We start from the raw sequence: 18,019 nt of genomic DNA, 5'->3' as shown, positions 1-18,019 counted from the left end.
GGGGATCCGACACAACAGGATTTTTCTGGCTCTGGGAGGTCGGAGATTGTTTGAAAAAAGCGACTGGGCGGACCGGGGTCGGGTCTTTTTGGCGTTTAGGCGGCATTATCCCAGAGGGTATCCCCCACCGCGGTAGTCGTTGACAAGAGAAATCGGAAGTAGGAGGTTAAATAAACCTATGTCGGTTTGATATATGTGCCCGAAACGGGATCACTGCATCAGGAGTGGGGGAGGGTTCCAGACATTACACCACTGGTTACATTAGTACGGCTCGGGCAGAGACGAATCTCCCCGCGGCACCCAGTTGTCGGGTGCAGCGCCGGGGAAAGCAGCCAATTAGATATGAAGGGTTAAGGGGAGCGCCTGAGGTTTCCTAACAATATTGCCAGGTGGGCTCTCTGTAAGGCTGTATAACATGCACCCGTGAGGGAACAGAGAGAGGCCTCATAGAGAGAGAGAATATCAACGTAGAGCTGTGCAGGGATGAAGGAACTGAGAAGCAGGGTAAATGTGCCTCCGTTTTCGCTGTGTGCCAGGTAGCAAGATGGCGCCGCCTGGTTCCTATCACAGGCTTCTGGAGCTGCAGAAGTGAGTGACCTCCGGATTCATTGGTGGTGTCAGTGGTGAGTAGATTCGGAGCCCCGGGGTCCCCGTCATCTGCGGGTGGGGATCGGCGCTTGAGGTGTGCAGCGGTGTTCACTGTGGGCGGAACGGGCGGCGCGGCCGTGGGCCCGTTCTCCCGCTCCGTCGAGCCTCTCAGCGGTGGTCGAGGTCAGCGGCAGGGGAGCCCGACAGTTTGGCTGGGGCAGAGCTGGTAAAGGGACCGCTAAGAGGGGAGATAGTGTGAATCCCGTACCTCCGTCCCGATCGAGGCCCCGCCGCGTCACTTCCGGTCCGGACACAGCTCGGCCTACAGCCCCCGGCTTCCAGGCAGGTAGGCCGCAACCCGCACGGGCACAGGGGGTACCCGCCGGCTCCGCAACCCACCCTACCTTAATCAGAGAGAGCTCAAGGACCCAGTGGTGAGGGTCCAAGGGCTAAATCAGGGGCCGAAGGGGTTTCAAAACTGTCCTCTTCTCTCCATTGTTTGATTTTTAAACAATTTATTTATATATTCTTGTGGAAAATAGATATTTGGACACCTACCAAGCAGCAAGATTTCTGGCTCTCACAGACCTGTTACTTCTTCTTTAAGAAGCTCTTCTGTCCTCCACTCGTTACCTGTATTAATGGCACCTGTTTGAACTGGTTATCTGTATAAAAGACACCTGTCCACACCCTCAAACAGTCAGACTGCTACCTCTCCACCATGGCCAAGACTAGAGAGCTGTCTAAGGACACCGGGGACAAAATTGTAGAGCTGCACAAGGCTGGGATGAGCTACTCGACAATAAGCAAGCAGCTTGGTGAGAAGAGATCAACTGTTTGCGCAATTATTAAAAAATGGAAGAAATACAAGATAGAAACATAGAATTTGTCGGCAGATAAGAACCACTTGGCCCATCTAGTCTGCCCCTTTTTTTTTTTTTTTATATATTATTTTTTTTTATCACTAACCTTATTTGATCCTTATTTCTTTGTAAGGATATCCTTATGTCTATCCCATGCATGTTTAAATTGCTCTACTGTCTTAGCCTCTACCACCTCTGATGGGAGGCTATTCCACTTGTCCACTACCCTTTCTGTGAAATAATTTTTCCGCAAATTTCCCCTGAACCTCCCCCCCTCCAGTCTCAGTGCATGTCCTCGTGTCCTATTGCTTCTCTTCATTTGGAGAATGTTTCCCTCCTGGACTTTGTTAAAACCCTTCATATATTTGAAAGTTTCTATCATGTCCCCCCTTTCTCTTCTCTGCTCCAAACTATACATATTGAGATTTCTTAGTCTTTCTGGGTATGTTTTGTGATGTAGGCCATGCACCATTTTAGTTGCCCTCCTTTGTACAGTTTCTAATGTATTAATATCCTTTTGAAGATATGGCCTCCAGAACTGAATACAGTATTCTAGATGAGGCCGTACCAATGACCTATACAGTGGCATTATTACTTCTTTCTTTCTGCTGCTGATTCCTCTCCCAATGCAGCCAAGCATCTGACTAGCCTTCCTCATTGCCTTGTTACATTGCTTACCTGCCTTTAAGTCATCTGAAATAGTGACTCCTAGATCCCTTTCCTCCTCAGTAGTTTCCAGTATAGTGCCATTAATACTGTATTTAGCTTTAGGATTTTTGAGACCCAAGTGCATGATTTTGCATTTTTTGGCATTAAACTGTAATTGCCAGACTCTTGACCATTCCTCTAGTCTACCTAGATCCTCAATCATTTGTTTTACCCCACCTGGTGTGTCTACCCTGTTGCATACCTTTGTGTCATCTGCAAAAAGGCATACTTTCCCTTTAATCCCATTTGCAATGTCACCAATAAAGATATTGAAAAGCACTGGTCCAAGTACAGATCCCTGGGGTACTCCACTGGTAACATTTCCCTCCTGTGAATGCACTCCATTTACCACAACTCTCTGTTTTCTATCCTTCAACCAAGATCTTATCCATTCAATAATCCTAATATCCAATCCCAAACTTTCAAGTTTATTTAGCAGTCTGCGATGTGGAACTGTGTCAAAAGCCTTACTAAAGTCAAGATAAGCTATATCCATGGCTCCACCTTTATCCATCACTTTAGTCACACAATCAAAAAAGTCAATAAGATTTGTTTGACATGATCTTCCCCCAGTGAATCCATGCTGTTTGGGATCCAGTAAATTGCCGGATTTGAGATGATCTACAACTCTTTCTTTTAAGAGTGTTTCCATCAATTTCCCTACTACTGATGTAAGACTCACTGGTCTGTAGTTGTTTGCCTCTTCCTTGCTTCCACTTTTGTGCAGTGGGACTACGTTTGCTCTTTTCCAGTCCCCTGGAATTTCTCCTGTAGCTAATGACTGGTTGAATAATTCTGTCAATGGTGCTACCAGCACCTCTTTAAGTTCTTTTAGTATCCTTGGATGTATCCCATCTGGCCCCATAGATTTGTCCACTTTCAGCTTTGAGAGTTCTGTTAGGACCTTCTCCTCTGTAAATGTACTTGTTTCATTTTCCTGAATATCCCTGCAACTTAACTGTGGCCCCTTCCCCTCTCTTTCAGTAGTAAATACTGAGCAAAAATAATCATTAAGATGATCTGCTATTAAATTGTCTCCCTCAACAAGATTCCCAGTGTCCGTCTTTAGTTTTATAATTCCGCCTTTTGTTTTTCTTTCAGATCACTGACAATCTCCCTCGACCTGGGGCTCCATGCAAGATCTCACCTTGTGGGGTATCAATGATCGTGAGAATGGTGAGGAATCAGCCCAGAACTACATGGGGGGACCTGGTCAATGACCACAAGAGAGCTGGGACCATAGTCACAAAGGTTACCATTAGTAACACACTACATCGTCATGGATTGAAATCCTGCAGCGCCCGAAAGGTCCCCCTGCTTAAGCCAGCACATGTCCAGGCCCGTCTAAATTTTGCCAGTGACCATCTGGATGATCCAGAGGAGGATGGGGAGAATGTAATGTGGTCAGATGAGAGCAAAATCAAACTTTTTGGTATAAAGTCTACTCGCCGTGTTTGGAGGGAGAAGAATGATGAATGGCATCCCAAGAACACCATACCCACTGTGAAGCATGGGGGTGGAAACATCATGCTTTGGGGCTGCTTTTCTGCAAAGGGAAAAGGACGACTGATCCGTATTAAGGAGAGGATGAATGGGGCCATAGATTTTGGGCAAAAACCTCCTTCCCTCAGTAAGAGAATTGAAGATGGAACGTGGCTGGCATGACAATGACCCCAAACACACCGCCCGGGCAACTAAGGAGTGGCTCCATAAGAAGCATTTCAAGGTCCTGGAGTGGCCTAGCCAGTTTCCAGACCTCAACCCAATAGAAAATCTGTGGAGGGAGTTGAAAGTCCGTGTTGCCCGGCGACAGCCCCAAAACATTACAGATCTAGAGAAGATCTGCATGGAAGAGTGGGCCAAAATACCTGCTAAAGTGTGTGCAAACCTGGTCAAGAACTACAGGAATTGTTTGATTAATTGACAACCGAGGTTATATTACAAAGTATTGAGTTAAACTTTTTGATTGTCCAAATATTTATTTTCTGCAAGAATATACAAATAAATTGTTTAAAAAATCATACCATGTGATTTACTAGTTTTTTTTTTTTTTTCTTCAGATTCTGTCTCTCACAGTTGAAGTGTACCTATGATGGAAATTACAGACCTCTCTCATCTATTTAAGTGGGTCAACTTGCACAATCGGTGGCTGTCCAAATACTTTTTTGCCCCACATTTTGGAACGTACTCGAAATATATTAAACAAAATAGAAAATCATAGTGTTCCACGTCACTTTAAAGAATGTTGTACATCCAAGTTACAGGGTTTTTCTTTTAAGGCTATAGAAAAAAATCCAGGTAGATGATAGGAAAGGTGACATTTTAAAATATCTCTCACAACGAGAGACTTTCTGGATTTATACATTAAATACTTTTGCACCCTTCGGTCTTAACGAGGGGTGTGATATTGGGGGTCATTCTGACCCGTTCGCACGCAGCGGTTCTTCGCTGCAGTGTGAACAGGTCTGGCATGCGCGGCGTGCGCATGCGCCTCTTTGCCCGGCGACAGGGGTCACCGGGCAACGACGCTGGTTATGAAGAAAGCGGTTGCAGCATTTTTGCTTGGTTCAATTATGAGATATGATGATCCTGTGTGGAGTATTTTACTACAACATAAACTCCTAATACTCTGCTGGATATGTGGCCTAATTCAGAGTTGATCGCAGCAGCAAATTTGTTAGCAGTTGGGCAAAACCATGGGGGTCATTCCAACCCATTCGCACGCAGCAGTTCTTCGATGCGGTGCGAACGGGTCTGGAATGCGCATGCGCGTCATTGCCTGGCAACAGGGGTCGCCGGGCTACGACACTGGATACGAAGAAAGCAGTCGCAGCGGCGCCCGCAAGAAGATTGACAGAAGGAAGGCATTCCGGGACGTCACCTGTCCGTTGGCGGACGTTTTCGGGGAGTGATGAGGAAAACGCAGGCGTGTCCAGATAAACGGAGGGCGGATGTCTGACGTCAAAGCCGGGAGGAACGTCGCTGGATCCGTCGCACAGAGTAAGTAGATCCAGCCTTACTCCTAAGTTGCTGGAAACTTTTTTTTAGTTTAGCAGGGCTGCACAAGCGATCGCAGCCCTGCTAAGCTAAAATACACTCCCCCATAGGCGTAGATTAGTTGATCGCACCAGCAGCAATAAGTTGGTGGCTGCGATCATCTCGGAATGACCCCCATAGTCCCATTTTTGCATGATTAACTACCGTGTGTGGCGCTTTGGGCATAAACGGCAGTGGCTTGTCCCGGTAATTGCCCATACAGCGCAACATACTGAAGGTCTATCGTTCAGTCTCTCTCTCTCTCACTCTCTCTCTCTCTCTCTCTCTCTCTCTCTCTCTCTATATATATATATATATATATAGTAGAAAGAAGAGGCGGCACTCCCAGCGTTTTAAAGTGGAAAAATCTTTGTCAAGAACGACGTTTCGGGGGGTCTCACCCCGTCATCAGGATAACATGTGCATAACAAAAGAACAGACATTTATACTTACATGCCGCCCGTCTCCCCGCCCGCCGCTGGCCGCAGTCCACGGACGCCACCATCTCCTTCCGGGTTCAGGACCCTGACATCACCGGAAGCAGTGAGACCACGTGAGCCTGCGCCGGGAGGTCTAAGAGAGACAAGCCGCATGCATTACGTGTCGCCATAGTAACAATAAACAAAATACAACATACGTGAAAAAAATATACGATGTGAGGAAAAGCCCCACAATAATAACTGTGCTAAAACAACAACATTATAGTGACACTAACCATTAAAAGCAGCAGAAGTGGACTATAATGCATGTATACAAGAGTCAATGCTTAAAATAAATATGCTTAATAGCAACAAATCCGGAACACAGCAACCCCAAGGGGCTGAATGAATCTTTAAGCCTGTCTGCATTTATTTGAGTTCTAGCTATTACCATATGCCGTATTGCAGTTGAAGAATGGCCAAATGTATATTAGTAGCTGTGTTGAAGTCCAGATCTTCAGACACTCTACTCACTCACTCTACGTTAGTAATGTTACTATATAAATAGATGTTTGCGACATTGTACATTGTAGTCAGTTTATTATTAGTGGAGTAGTGAGAAAGCATAGTGATACTAGCTGTGCAGGCTATGTGAAGTGGGGGTTGCTGTGTTCCGGATTTGTTGCTATTAAGCATATTTATTTTAAGCATTGACTCTTGTATATATGCATTATAGTCCACTTCTGCTGCTTTTAATGGTTAGTGTCACTATAATGTTGTTTTAGCACAGTTATTATTGTGGGGCTTTTCCTCACATCGTATAGTTTTTTCACGTATGTTGTATTTTGTTTATTGTTACTATGGCGACACGTAATGCATGCGGCTTGTCTCTCTTAGACCTCCCTGCGCAGGCTCACGTGGTCTCACTGCTTCCGGTGACGTCAGGGTCCTGAACCCGGAAGGAGATGGTGGCGTCCGTGGACTGCGGCCAGCGGCGGGCGGGGAGACGGGCGGCATGTAAGTATAAATGTCTGTTCTTTTGTTATGCACATGTCATCCTGATGACGGGGTGAGACCCCCGAAACGTCGTTCTTGACTAAAAGATTTTTTCCACTTTAAAACGCTGGGAGTGCCGCCTCTTCTTTCTACTATACATTGGGGATTCATCATCTCATGGAGGGCACCCCAGGGAGTTACAGTAGGGTGACGCTGTCCCTGTGCCGGGTTGGATATCTGTGTGTGTGTGTGTGTGTGTGTGTGTGTGTATATATATATATATATATATATATATATATTTATTTTTCTTTTACAGATCATATTGTGCTACTCCCAGAATAAGATATGATATATTTTTTTTTTTATAACAAGTCATGAAGTTTTAATTAATATATAAATGAGTCTCATACCTGCACGGTTAATCATTCAGTGTGTGGCGCTTTGGACATGAGCGGTATTGCAGTTGCCCATACAGCGCAGCACGCTGAAGATGTATCGTTCGGTATGTATATATAAAAAAAATATCTTGCAGATTATATTGTGTTATTCCCAGAAGGAGATAATGTACTTTTAGAATTACATTTAAACTTTTTATAATGAATCTTGAAGTTCCAATTAATATGTAAACGGGCCAGGATCGAAATTAAACAAATCGCTTAAGGTACTAACAGCATAAATCAATAAAGGGTTAACTAAGGTTAGAGACGTGAAATTAACTATATTGAATGTTGGCGGAGTTTTTGTATGATCCTGCCCCGTAATATATCTATGTTTTATATATAGATATATATATGTGCTTTCTATATATAGTGATACTTTTTTTATGTATGTTAAATGTTTGTAATTGTTATAGAATATGTGTGGCTATTTTAATGAGTAAATGGACCGCCCCATGAGGGTTTACAAGTGTTCTGATGGTGAAGGCAAATCCCACCTCCTGAAGAAGTCCCGTAATTAGTCGAAACGTTTAGAGGCGTGGTTTAGACGTGGACGTTGTGACGTCATCGGCCGAGACCAGGGCGGACGTTGAGCTGATATCGCTGTGCAATTGAAGCGGTTAAGTTACAGCTACACACCGACGCTGTTCATTTTAAAACTCAATGTATGTAAGCAGATTTTACAAGTAAAGGTTATTTTATAGTATTGACCAGTGCGCTCTCCAATTTGTTTACTATATATATATATATAGATAGATAGATAGATAGATAGATAGATAGATAGAGGGATAGGGGTGGCAGCTACCCACAGTGTTTAAAACATTAGAAAAAGAAAGCTAAAAAAAAAAAATTGGAAATAAAAAAGATGCGGGGTCTAGATAATATATATCTTAATATTGAGCGGAATAAGCCAGAATCCGTTTGTTTTAAGCAATGTATAACAATATTTTTATTCTAAACAAAAAAGTAAAGATCAATATACATATATATCAGGGACACAATAAAAAATAATGAGTAAAATGCGTTTCGTATGTCAGACTTCATCAAGACCCCTTGATGAAGTCAGATAGACGAAACGCATTGGGTGTACCTCAGTGACTCTTAATACCAAGATAAGCTCCAAGTTCTCGTTTTTTAAATCCTTATATGATTATTTTATTCATATTTTACATATATAGTTTTTTAGTCTTTTTCATCGCTCTTTCTCTTTTATCTTGTTTTTTACTCCCTATTTTTTATTGTGTCCCTGATATATATGTATATTGATCTTTACTTTTTTGTTTAGAATAAAAATATTGTTATACATTGCTAAAAACAAACGGATTCTGGCTTATTCTGCTCAGTATAAAGATATATATTATCTAGTCCCCACATCTTTTTTTATCTCCATTTTTTTTTTTTAGCATTCTTTTTCTAATGTTTTAAACACCGTGGGTCGCTGCCACCCCTATCCTTATATCCATATTCTTCTGTATAGCACTTTTACCGGTGCTTAATACTTAGGGGTTAGCTGACACCCTAGATACTGATACCCCTTTCAGACCAAAAATGCAGGGTCTTACCTGGGAATACGGTCCCGGGATCATGCAGGGACATTCCCGGGTAAGACACCTTGCATACCGCAGTCAGCAGTGACGCGGCGGGGGGCGGCGCTAGAGATCACATGATCTCCAAGCGCCGCCTGTACATAGAGAGTGAACGGGAGCCGGGGCACATTGACCCGGCTGCCGTTCACACCGGACAGTGAGCCGGGTTGAACATGGGTTCAACCCTGGTCAAGAGCAGGGTTGAAATACCAGGTCACTGGACCCAGTATTTCAACCCCGTTACCCTTTCATACCGCACATGAACACGGGTTATGCACGTTCATGTGCCAATAACCCGTGTTCAGAGGTACTGGTGTGAAAGGGGTATGAGGGAGTGTTGTGTAGGTCCACTAGAGACCTTCTCGTTATTGTTGCTCACAAGCGCAAGTGGCGCCTTATCTCTATTGTTTATATATATATATATATACTGTATATACATACTGTACAGCAAAACAAAAGAAAGAATAGGCTCATTTAAACCAGTGCAGTCAATATATCTAATTCTCCAGGATTATATCAATCATGAGCCGGTAGAAAACACTTCTGGTAAATAGCATGGATAATGGAGGGTCGGGCATCCCCTTCAGGCAGAATTACATCATGGAAAAAGATAGTGGCAGTAAGTGACGAATAATCAATTCCAAAAGAGTCCAGAAAGTAAAGCAGTAGAGCTAGTAAAAATGCAAGTGTGGATACTCACAGCTAAGGTGCTGCTAGCGTTGAAATTGGACACTGTGAGTCTCCAATTATGTACATTGTGACACTGGCCTGTAAAATGGTGGTGGCGGCCCTGGGCAATAATAGCCGTTCAGTTAAAAAGCGTGCCCAGCGCTACCGGTAGCACTGCTTCTGTTGGTGCAGCTGCGGTATGGTATCCAGGGTGGGCCCCGTCCCACCCCCACCACCTGACGAGTAGTGACCGGCCCAGAGGGCACACTGTGGGAGACCGGGGACAGAACAAGGAGGCCGCGGGTGAGAGAGCCGGCTATTGATGGAGACGTCTGGCACCCGTTAAGGGCTGAAACACACACGCCGGCTCCCGCTGCCCGGCACAATCCCGCCCGGCTTTTTACCGCTGCCGTGCTGCAGAGATACATGCAGCGCAATGTGTCCTTTCACACAGCACGGTCCAGGCCCGGCTGCCGGGTTGCAGCCGGAAATTTCCACTGGAAGTTCCGGCTACCGGGCCGGGGCCATGCCGTCTTTGTAGATAGTGGGCCGTGTGTGTGAAAGGGAGCTTTCACACACAACGGTTTTTTTTCAAGCCGTGTCTGCTGCTGCGCATGCGCACAGCAATACACACGGCTCAAAGCCGTTGTGTGTGAAAGACTCTGCCGGATGGCAAAAAGCCGGACAAAGTTTGTCCGGCTTTTTGCCATCTGGGTAAAACCGGGGAGTGTGTCACAGCCCTAACACAGACTTCGGTCTCCAGGGCTGCCGCAGTGTCCTGGGGAGTGGAGGTGACTGTTCCAGGCAGAAGGGTCAGAGGGTGACAGCGGGATCAGGTGACAAACAGAGAGCTCTGGAGCTCTACGTTGCCATGTTTTCTTCCTCCGGCTTCCTAGCCACACCTCTTCTTGACACATTTTTAATTAATTTGTGATATAAAAAAACTTATACTGTACTTCTGGCTAGGTTCTCCACATTGACGTTTCTTATGTATTTGAAGTACATATGTGTGCGCTATATAAATAACTGGTAATAATTTGAAGCCTCACTCTAAAATGGAGACGTAAATCACATCATTATGCAACTTCCCTTGGTTACCATGATCGGGGAGGCTGGCCTCCACTCCTGCCAGTGTGAGAGCACTCCCTTAAATTTGGGAGTCTCCTTAAAATGCCGGCAGAGTAGGTAAGTATGGTAGTATAAGATGTTTGTTAGGCTAAAAATGTACATATTATTTAAATGTTGTCAACTCTATATAGTCAAGATATACATTTTTCTCTTACATCCTAGAGGATGCTGGGGTCCACATTAATACCATGGGGTATAGACGGGTCCACCAGGAACCATTGGCACTTTAAGAGTTTGAGAGTGTGGGCTGGCTCCTCCCTCTGTGCCCCTCCTACCAGACTCCGTTTAGAAAATGTGCCCGGAGGAGCCGGTCACAACTAGGGGAGCTCTCCAGAGCTTTTCTAGTAAAAAGTTATTTTAGAGTTTTTTATTTTACAGGGAGGCTGCTGGCAACAGCCTCCCTGCAGCGTGGAACTAAGGGGCGGAGTAGTGTCCGCCCTGCGGGGTCTGAGCCACTTACTCTGCTGACAGGACACTGAGCTCCTGAGGGGATAGATCGCTCCCCACCACAGGGGATCGCTCACCCCAGCAACATGCTGCCACCCCCTTACAGAGCTGAAGATTGTGGCGAGTAATACACTGACCCCCCCTTGGAAGCTGGGGGCCGGTGTGAAGATGGAGGCAGCAGGGTAGGAGCACAGTATTAACTGTGCTCTGGGATGGCTCAGCGGTACATAGTGCGGAGCGTTGAGGGGCGCCCTGGGCTAGTGCTTACACCCTACACTGGTCGTAAAGTCTGTCGGGGTCCCAGGATCTCAGCCAGCATCAATCCTCCGGCCAGTATAATCAGATGAAGAGCGGGAAGACAGCGCCATTTTGGGGGCGGAGCTTCTCAGAGCGGACCCAACAGCATTCGGCGCCATTTTCCTGCCAGCACAGCGCTGATCAGGAGAAAAGAAGGTCCCTCCACAGCAACTCCAGCTATCTCTCACGGTACCAAGGGGTTGTAGAAGGGGGTGGGGGGGGGGGGGGGGCGGGCTGAAATACGACTGTGTATCCTATTAAGGTGCACAGTCAGCGCTGACAAGGGGTCTCCCTTTGGTTAAAAGCGCAAACGTGCGCTTGTTCATGTCATGCAAGATGACACGGATACCGATTCTGATACCACAGACGGTACTGGGGATGTGTTGCGGGGGTCTGCCTCTCTTGCAAAAGGGGTGCAATTGATGATAGAGGCGATCAGTGATGTATTGAATATTAATGATACAACACCTGAGCAGGTTGAGGAGGCTTTTTTCACTGAAAATAAGAAAGCCTCGCTAACCTTCCCTGCATCAAAGGAATTAAATGCTATATTTGAGAAAGCATGGGAAAACTCTGAGAAAAAAATCCAGATCCCTAAAAGGGTCCAGGTGGTGTTTCCTTTCCCTGAGGAGGATAGGAAAAAATGGGAAAGCCCGCCAATTGTTGACGCATCTGTGTCCAGACTCTCAAAAAAGGTGGTTTTTCCTGTTCCGGGATCTACCGCCTTAAAGGAGCCTGCTGATCGAAAAATGGATAATACACTTAAATCAATGTATACCGCTTCGGGGGCCATATTATGTCCCACTATTGCTAGTGCATGGATTGCAAAAGCTATAGTAAAATGGTCAGGCACCTTACTTGAGGATTTGGATACAATGGGTAAGGGTGATGTTGAATTGTTTTTGCGTAACATTCACGATTCAGCAGGTTTTATGGTAGAATCCATGAAAGACCTGGGTTCCATGGCTGCGGGGATCTCTTCCATGTCTGCTTCAGCTCCTCTGGGACTGTGGCTGCGCCAGTGGTCGGCCGACGCGGAATCCAGGAAAAGTGTGGAGTCCCTACCCTACACGGGTCAGGCTCTCTTTGGGGAAGCTTTGTATGCGTGGATATCCACGGCTACAGCGGGTAAGTCTCCGTTCCTTCCCTCAGCTGCACCTGCTCCAAAGAAATCCTTCTCTTCATCAGCATCACAGTCCTTTCAGTCTAACAAGCCTAGAAAGGCCAAACCGTCCAATACCTTCTTTAGGGGAGGTCGCGTTAAATCCAAGAAACCTGCTGCGGCAGGTTTCCAGGAAACTAAGCCTGCTTTCAGTACGCCGAAGTCCTCTGCATGACGGTGGACCGCGCGGCCTGGAGGTGGGGCCAGTGGGAGCGAGGCTCAGACAGTTCAGTCACGTCTGGGTATCATCCGGCCTGGATCCCTGGGTGACAGATATTGTGTCCCAGGGATACAGGTTGGAATTTTAAAATCTCCCTCACCGATTTTTCAGGCTTGCCAGTTCGGCTGGCGGACAGGACTGTCCTACAAACAGCGGTCCAGAAGTTGGTGGAAGCACAGGTCATTGTGCCAGTACCTCCTCATTTGCAAGCCATGGGTTACTATTCGAACCTTTTTTGTGGTACCGAAACCGGATGGTTCGGTCAGGCCCATTCTGAACCTAAAATCACTGAACCCATTTCTTAAGTAGTTCAAGTTCAAAATGGAGTTTCTCAGAGCGGTGATATCAGGTCTGGAAGAGGGGGAATTTCTAGTATCCCTGGATATCAAGGATGCGTACCTCCACATTCCGATTTGGCTACCGCATCAGGCTTATCTCCGTTTTGCATTACTGGACTGTCATTTCCAGTTCCAGGCCCTGCATTCATCCTCTCTACAGCACCAAGGGTGTTCACCAAGGTGATGGCGGAGATGATGGTTCTACTCCGAAAACAGGGGTTAAACATCATTCTGTATCTGTACGATCTACTGATAAAGGCATCATCCAAGGAGGAGGAGTTGCAGTCCATTGTACTCACAACCCACCTACTCAGAGTCCACAGTTGGATTCTGAACCTTCCAAAATCTCATTTGGTACCAACCCAGAGGTTGTCTTTTCTGGTGCTGATCCTCGGCACGAAAGTGCAGAGGGTGTTTCTTCCGCAGGAAAAGGCGTTGGTGATACAATCTATGGTCCGGGATGTCCTGAAGGCAGCCCGGGTGTCTGTTCATCAATGTATTCGCCTTCTGGCAAAGATGGTGGCCTCTTACGAGGCTCTCCAGTACGGGAGGTTCCATGCTCGGGCCTTCCAACTGGATCTCCTGTACAAGTGGTCAGGATCTCATCTACACATGCACCAGAGAATTCGTCTATCGACAAAGGCCAGGATTTCACTCCTCTGGTGGCTCCAATTGCCTCACCTTCTGGAGGGCCGCAGGTTCGGGATTCAGGACTGGGTCCTTCTAACCATTGAAGCGAGCCTCCGGGGCTGGGGCGCAGTCACTCAAGGGGAAACCTTCCAAGGAAGGTGGTCAGGTCTGGGAGCCGGCCTGCCGATCAACATCCTGGAACTAAGAGCTGTCTAAAACGGTCTTCTTCAGGCAGCCCATCTTCTAAGAAATCAGGCCATTCAAGTGCAGTCGGACAATGTAATGACGGTGGCTTACATAAACCGACAGGGCAGAATGAAGAGTAGAGCTGAGAAGTCAGAGGTGACAAGAATCCTCCTCTAGGCAGAAAAACACGCGTTGGCGCTCTCTGCAATCTTCATTCCGGGAGTGGACAACTGGGAAATAGACTTCCTCAGCAGACACAATCTCCATCCGGGGGAGTGGGGTCTCTATCCGGAGGTGTTCAAGGAAATAACAGAACTTTGGGGGTTACCCCAAACAGACATGATGGCCTCTCGTCTCAACAAGAAGCTTCAACGCTATTGTTCCAGGTCGAGGGACCCACAAGCAGTGGCAGTGGACGCCCTGGTGTCTCCATTGGTGTTCCAGTCGGTGTACGTGTTTCCACCACTCCCACTCATTCCAAGAGTTCTAAAGCTCATAAGGAGAACAAGAGTTCAAGCGATCCTCATTGCTCCAGACTGGCCAAGGCAGGCTTGGTATGCGGACCTTCTGAATCTCTTGCAGGAAGAGCCGAGGCCTCTTCCTCTTCGGGAGGACCTGCTACAGCATGGGCCATTTGCCTATCAAGACTTACCGCGGCTACGTTTGACGGCATGGAGGTTGAACGCCTGATACTAGCTCAGAAGGGTATTCCGAAGTAGGTCATTCCTACCCTGATACATGCTAGGAAAGGGGTAACATCTAAAGATTACCATCGTATTTGGAAGAAATATGTCTCTTGGTGTGAGTCTAAGAAGTTTCCTGCGGTGGAGTTTCAACTGGGACGTTTTCTCCTCTTTCTGCAAGCAGGTGTGGATATGGGCCTGAGGTTGGGATCTGTGCAGGTCCAGATTTCGGCCCTGTCCCATTTTCTTCCAGAAACAATTGGCTGCTCTCCCTGAGGTTCAGACTTTTTTGAAGGGAGTTCTGCACATCCAGCCTCCCTTTGTACCGCCTACGGCGCCTTGGGGCCTTAACGTGGTGTTGCAGTTTCTCCAGTCGGACTAGTTGGAGCCTCTACAGGAGGTTGAGGTCAAATTTCTTACATAGAAGGCTGTCACGCTGTTGGCCTTAGCTTCTGCTAGACGTGTGTCAGAATAGGGGGCTTTGTCCTGTAAAAGCCCTTACTTGATCTTCCACGAAAATAGAGCTGAGCTCCGGACACGTCAGCAGTTTCTTCCAAAGGTTGTGTCGGCATTTCATATCAATCAACCTACTGTGGTGCCAGTGGCTGCAGACTCCTCAATTTTGTCAAAGTCCTTGGACGTTGTGAGGGCTTTGAAAATCTATGTGAAGAGTACTGCTCGTCACAGGAAATCGGACTCTTTGTTTGTCCTGTATGATCCCAAGAAAATTGGGTGTCCTGCTTCAAAGCAGACTATATCTCGCTGGATTAGGTTCACTTTCCAGCATGCGTATTCTACGGCAGGATTGCAGTGTCCAAAATCTGTTAAGGCCCACCCTACTCGTAAGGTGGAGTCTTCCTGGGCGGCTGCCCGGGGGTGTCTCGGCGTTACAACTTTGCCGAGCAGCAACTTGGTCTGGGTCGAACACGTTTGCTAAATTCTACAAGTTCGATAATTTGGCCTCTGATGACCTGAAGTTCAGTCAATCAGTTCTATAGGAGCCTCCGCGCTCTCCCTCCCGTTCTGGGAGCTTTGGTACATCTCCATGGTACTAATGTGGACCCCAGTATCCTCTAGGATGTAAGAGAAAATAGGGTTTTGGTTACCTACCGGTAAATCCTTTTCTCGTAGTCCGTAGAGGATGCTGGGCGCCCGCCCAGCGCTTCGTTTTCCTGCACTTGTTATCTAGTTCAGTACAACTTTGTTTAGTTATGTACTGCATTGTTACTTGGTAAGTAATGTTTCAGCAGTTGCTGAGTTTTTCAAGCTAGTTAGATTGATGTGCCTTTTATGTGTGAGCTGGTATGAATCTCGCCACTGTGTGTGTTAAATCCTTTTCTCTAACGTCCTAGTGGATGCTGGGGACTCCGAAAGGACCATGGGGAATAGCGGCTTCGCAGGAGACTGGGCACAAAAGTAAAAAGCTTTAGGACTACCTGGTGTGCACTGGCTCCTCCCCCTATGACCCTCCTCCAAGCCTCAGTTAGATTTTTGTGCCCGAACGAGACGGGTGCAGGCTAAGGGGCTCTCCTGAGCTGCTTAGTGTAAAAGTTTAAAGTAGGTTTTTTATTTTCAGTGAGACCTGCTGGCAACAGGCTCACTGCACCGAGGGACTAAGGGGAGAAGAAGCGAACTCACCTGCGTGCAGAGTGGATTGGGCTTCTTAGGCTACTGGACATTAGCTCCAGAGGGACGATCACAGGCCCAGCCATGGATGGGTCCCGGAGCCGCGCCGCCGGCCCCCTTACAGAGCCAGAAGAGTGAAGAGGTCCAGAAAATCGGCGGCAGAAGACGTCCTGTCTTCAACAAGGTAGCGCACAGCACCGCAGCTGTGCGCCATTGCTCTCAGCACACTTCACACTCCGGTCACTGAGGGTGCAGGGCGCTGGGGGGGGGCGCCCTGAGGCGCAATAAAACACCTTTTTTTGGCAAAAAATACATCACATATAGCTCCTGGGCTATATGGATGCATTTAACCCCTGCCAATTTTTCCATTAAAAAGCGGGAGAAAGGCCGCCGAGAAGGGGGCGGAGCCTATCTCCTCAGCACACTGGCGCCATTTTTTCCTCACAGCTCCGTTGGAGGAAGGCTCCCTGACTCTCCCCTGCAGTCCTGCACTACAGAAACAGGGTAAAACAAGAGAGGGGGGGCACTAAATTGGCATATTAATATATACAGCAGCTATATTAGGGAAAAACACTTATATAAGGTTATCCCTGTATATATATAGCGCTCTGGTGTGTGCTGGCAAACTCTCCCTCTGTCTCCCCAAAGGGCTAGTGGGGTCCTGTCCTCTATCAGAGCATTCCCTGTGTGTGTGCTGTGTGTCGGTACGCTGTGTCGACATGTATGAGGAGGAAAATGGTGTGGAGGCGGAGCAATTGCCTGTGTTAGTGATGTCACCCCCTAGGGAGTCGACACCTGACTGGATGGTCTTATGGAAAGAATTACGTGATAGTGTCGGCACTTTACAAAAGACTGTTGACGACATGAGACAGCCGGCAAATCAGTTAATACCTGTACAGGCGTCTCAAACACCGTCGGGAGCTATAAAACGCCCGTTACCTCAGGTCGATACAGACACTGACACGGACACTGACTCCAGTGTCGACGGTGAGGAAACAAACGTATTTTCCAGTAGGGCCACACGTTACATGATCACGGCAATGAAGGAGGTTTTGAACATTTCTGATACTACAAGTACCACAAAAAAGGGTATTATGTGGGGTGTGAAAAAACTACCCGTAGTTTTTCCTGAATCAGATGAATTAAATGAGGTGTGTGATGAAGCGTGGGTTTCCCCCGATAAAAAACTGCTAATTTCTAAAAAATTATTGGCATTATACCCTTTCCCGCCAGAGGTTAGGGCGCGTTGGGAAACACCCCCTAGAGTGGATAAGGCGCTCACACGCTTATCAAAACAAGTGGCGTTACCGCCTCCTGATACGGCCGCCCTCAAGGAACCAGCTGATAGGAAGCTGGAAAATATCCTAAAAAGTATATACACACATACTGGTATTATACTGCGACCAGCAATCGCCTCAGCCTGGATGTGCAGTGCTGGGGTGGCTTGGTCGGATTCCCTGACTGAAAATATTGATACCCTGGACAGGGACAATATATTATTGACTATAGAGCATTTAAAGGATGCATTTCTATATATGCGTGATGCACAGAGGGATATTTGCACTCTGGCATCAAGAGTAAGTGCGATGTCCATTTCTGCCAGAAGAGGGTTATGGACGCGACAGTGGTCAGGTGATGCGGATTCCAAACGGCATATGGAAGTATTGCCGTATAAAGGGGAGGAGTTATTTGGGGTCGGTCTATCGGACCTGGTGGCCACGGCAACGGCTGGAAAATCCACCTTTTTACCCCAAGTCACCTCACAGCAGAAAAAGATACCGTCTTTTCAGGCTCAGTCCTTTCGTCCCCATAAGGGCAAGCGGGCAAAAGGCCACTCATATCTGCCCCGGGGCAGAGGAAGGGGAAAAAGACTGCAGCAGACAGCCTCTTCCCACGAACAGAAGCCCTCCCCCGCTTCTGCCAAGTCCTCAGCATGACGCTGGGGCCTTACAAGCGGACTCAGGCACGGTGGGGGCCCGTCTCAAGAATTTCAGCGCGCA

The 18,019-nt window shown here is 47.1% G+C and overlaps 1 protein-coding gene across 6 annotated transcripts in view; it reads left to right on the top strand.

The window, feature by feature from the left end:
• The window catches only part of CAMKK1 (calcium/calmodulin dependent protein kinase kinase 1), a 484,479-nt gene that overhangs the window by 449,544 nt on the left and 16,916 nt on the right, over positions 1 to 18,019 (top strand). The window contains exon 17 of one of the 6 annotated variants that reach the window (XM_063953692.1): positions 3,261 to 4,073. The exons of the other annotated variants lie outside the window; for them this stretch is intronic. Within the exon in view, the coding sequence (XP_063809762.1) occupies positions 3,261 to 3,324 (64 nt within the window). The 3' untranslated portion in view covers positions 3,325 to 4,073. Of the gene's footprint in view, positions 1 to 3,260; positions 4,074 to 18,019 lie in introns of those variants that run through there. 6 annotated transcript variants of the gene reach the window in all.

Source organism: Pseudophryne corroboree, chromosome 2, assembly GCF_028390025.1.
Source record: "Pseudophryne corroboree isolate aPseCor3 chromosome 2, aPseCor3.hap2, whole genome shotgun sequence".
Taxonomy (NCBI): domain Eukaryota; kingdom Metazoa; phylum Chordata; class Amphibia; order Anura; family Myobatrachidae; genus Pseudophryne; species Pseudophryne corroboree.
The sequence above is the reverse complement of the archived record's forward strand: the minus strand, read 5'-3'. Positions and strand labels throughout refer to the sequence as shown.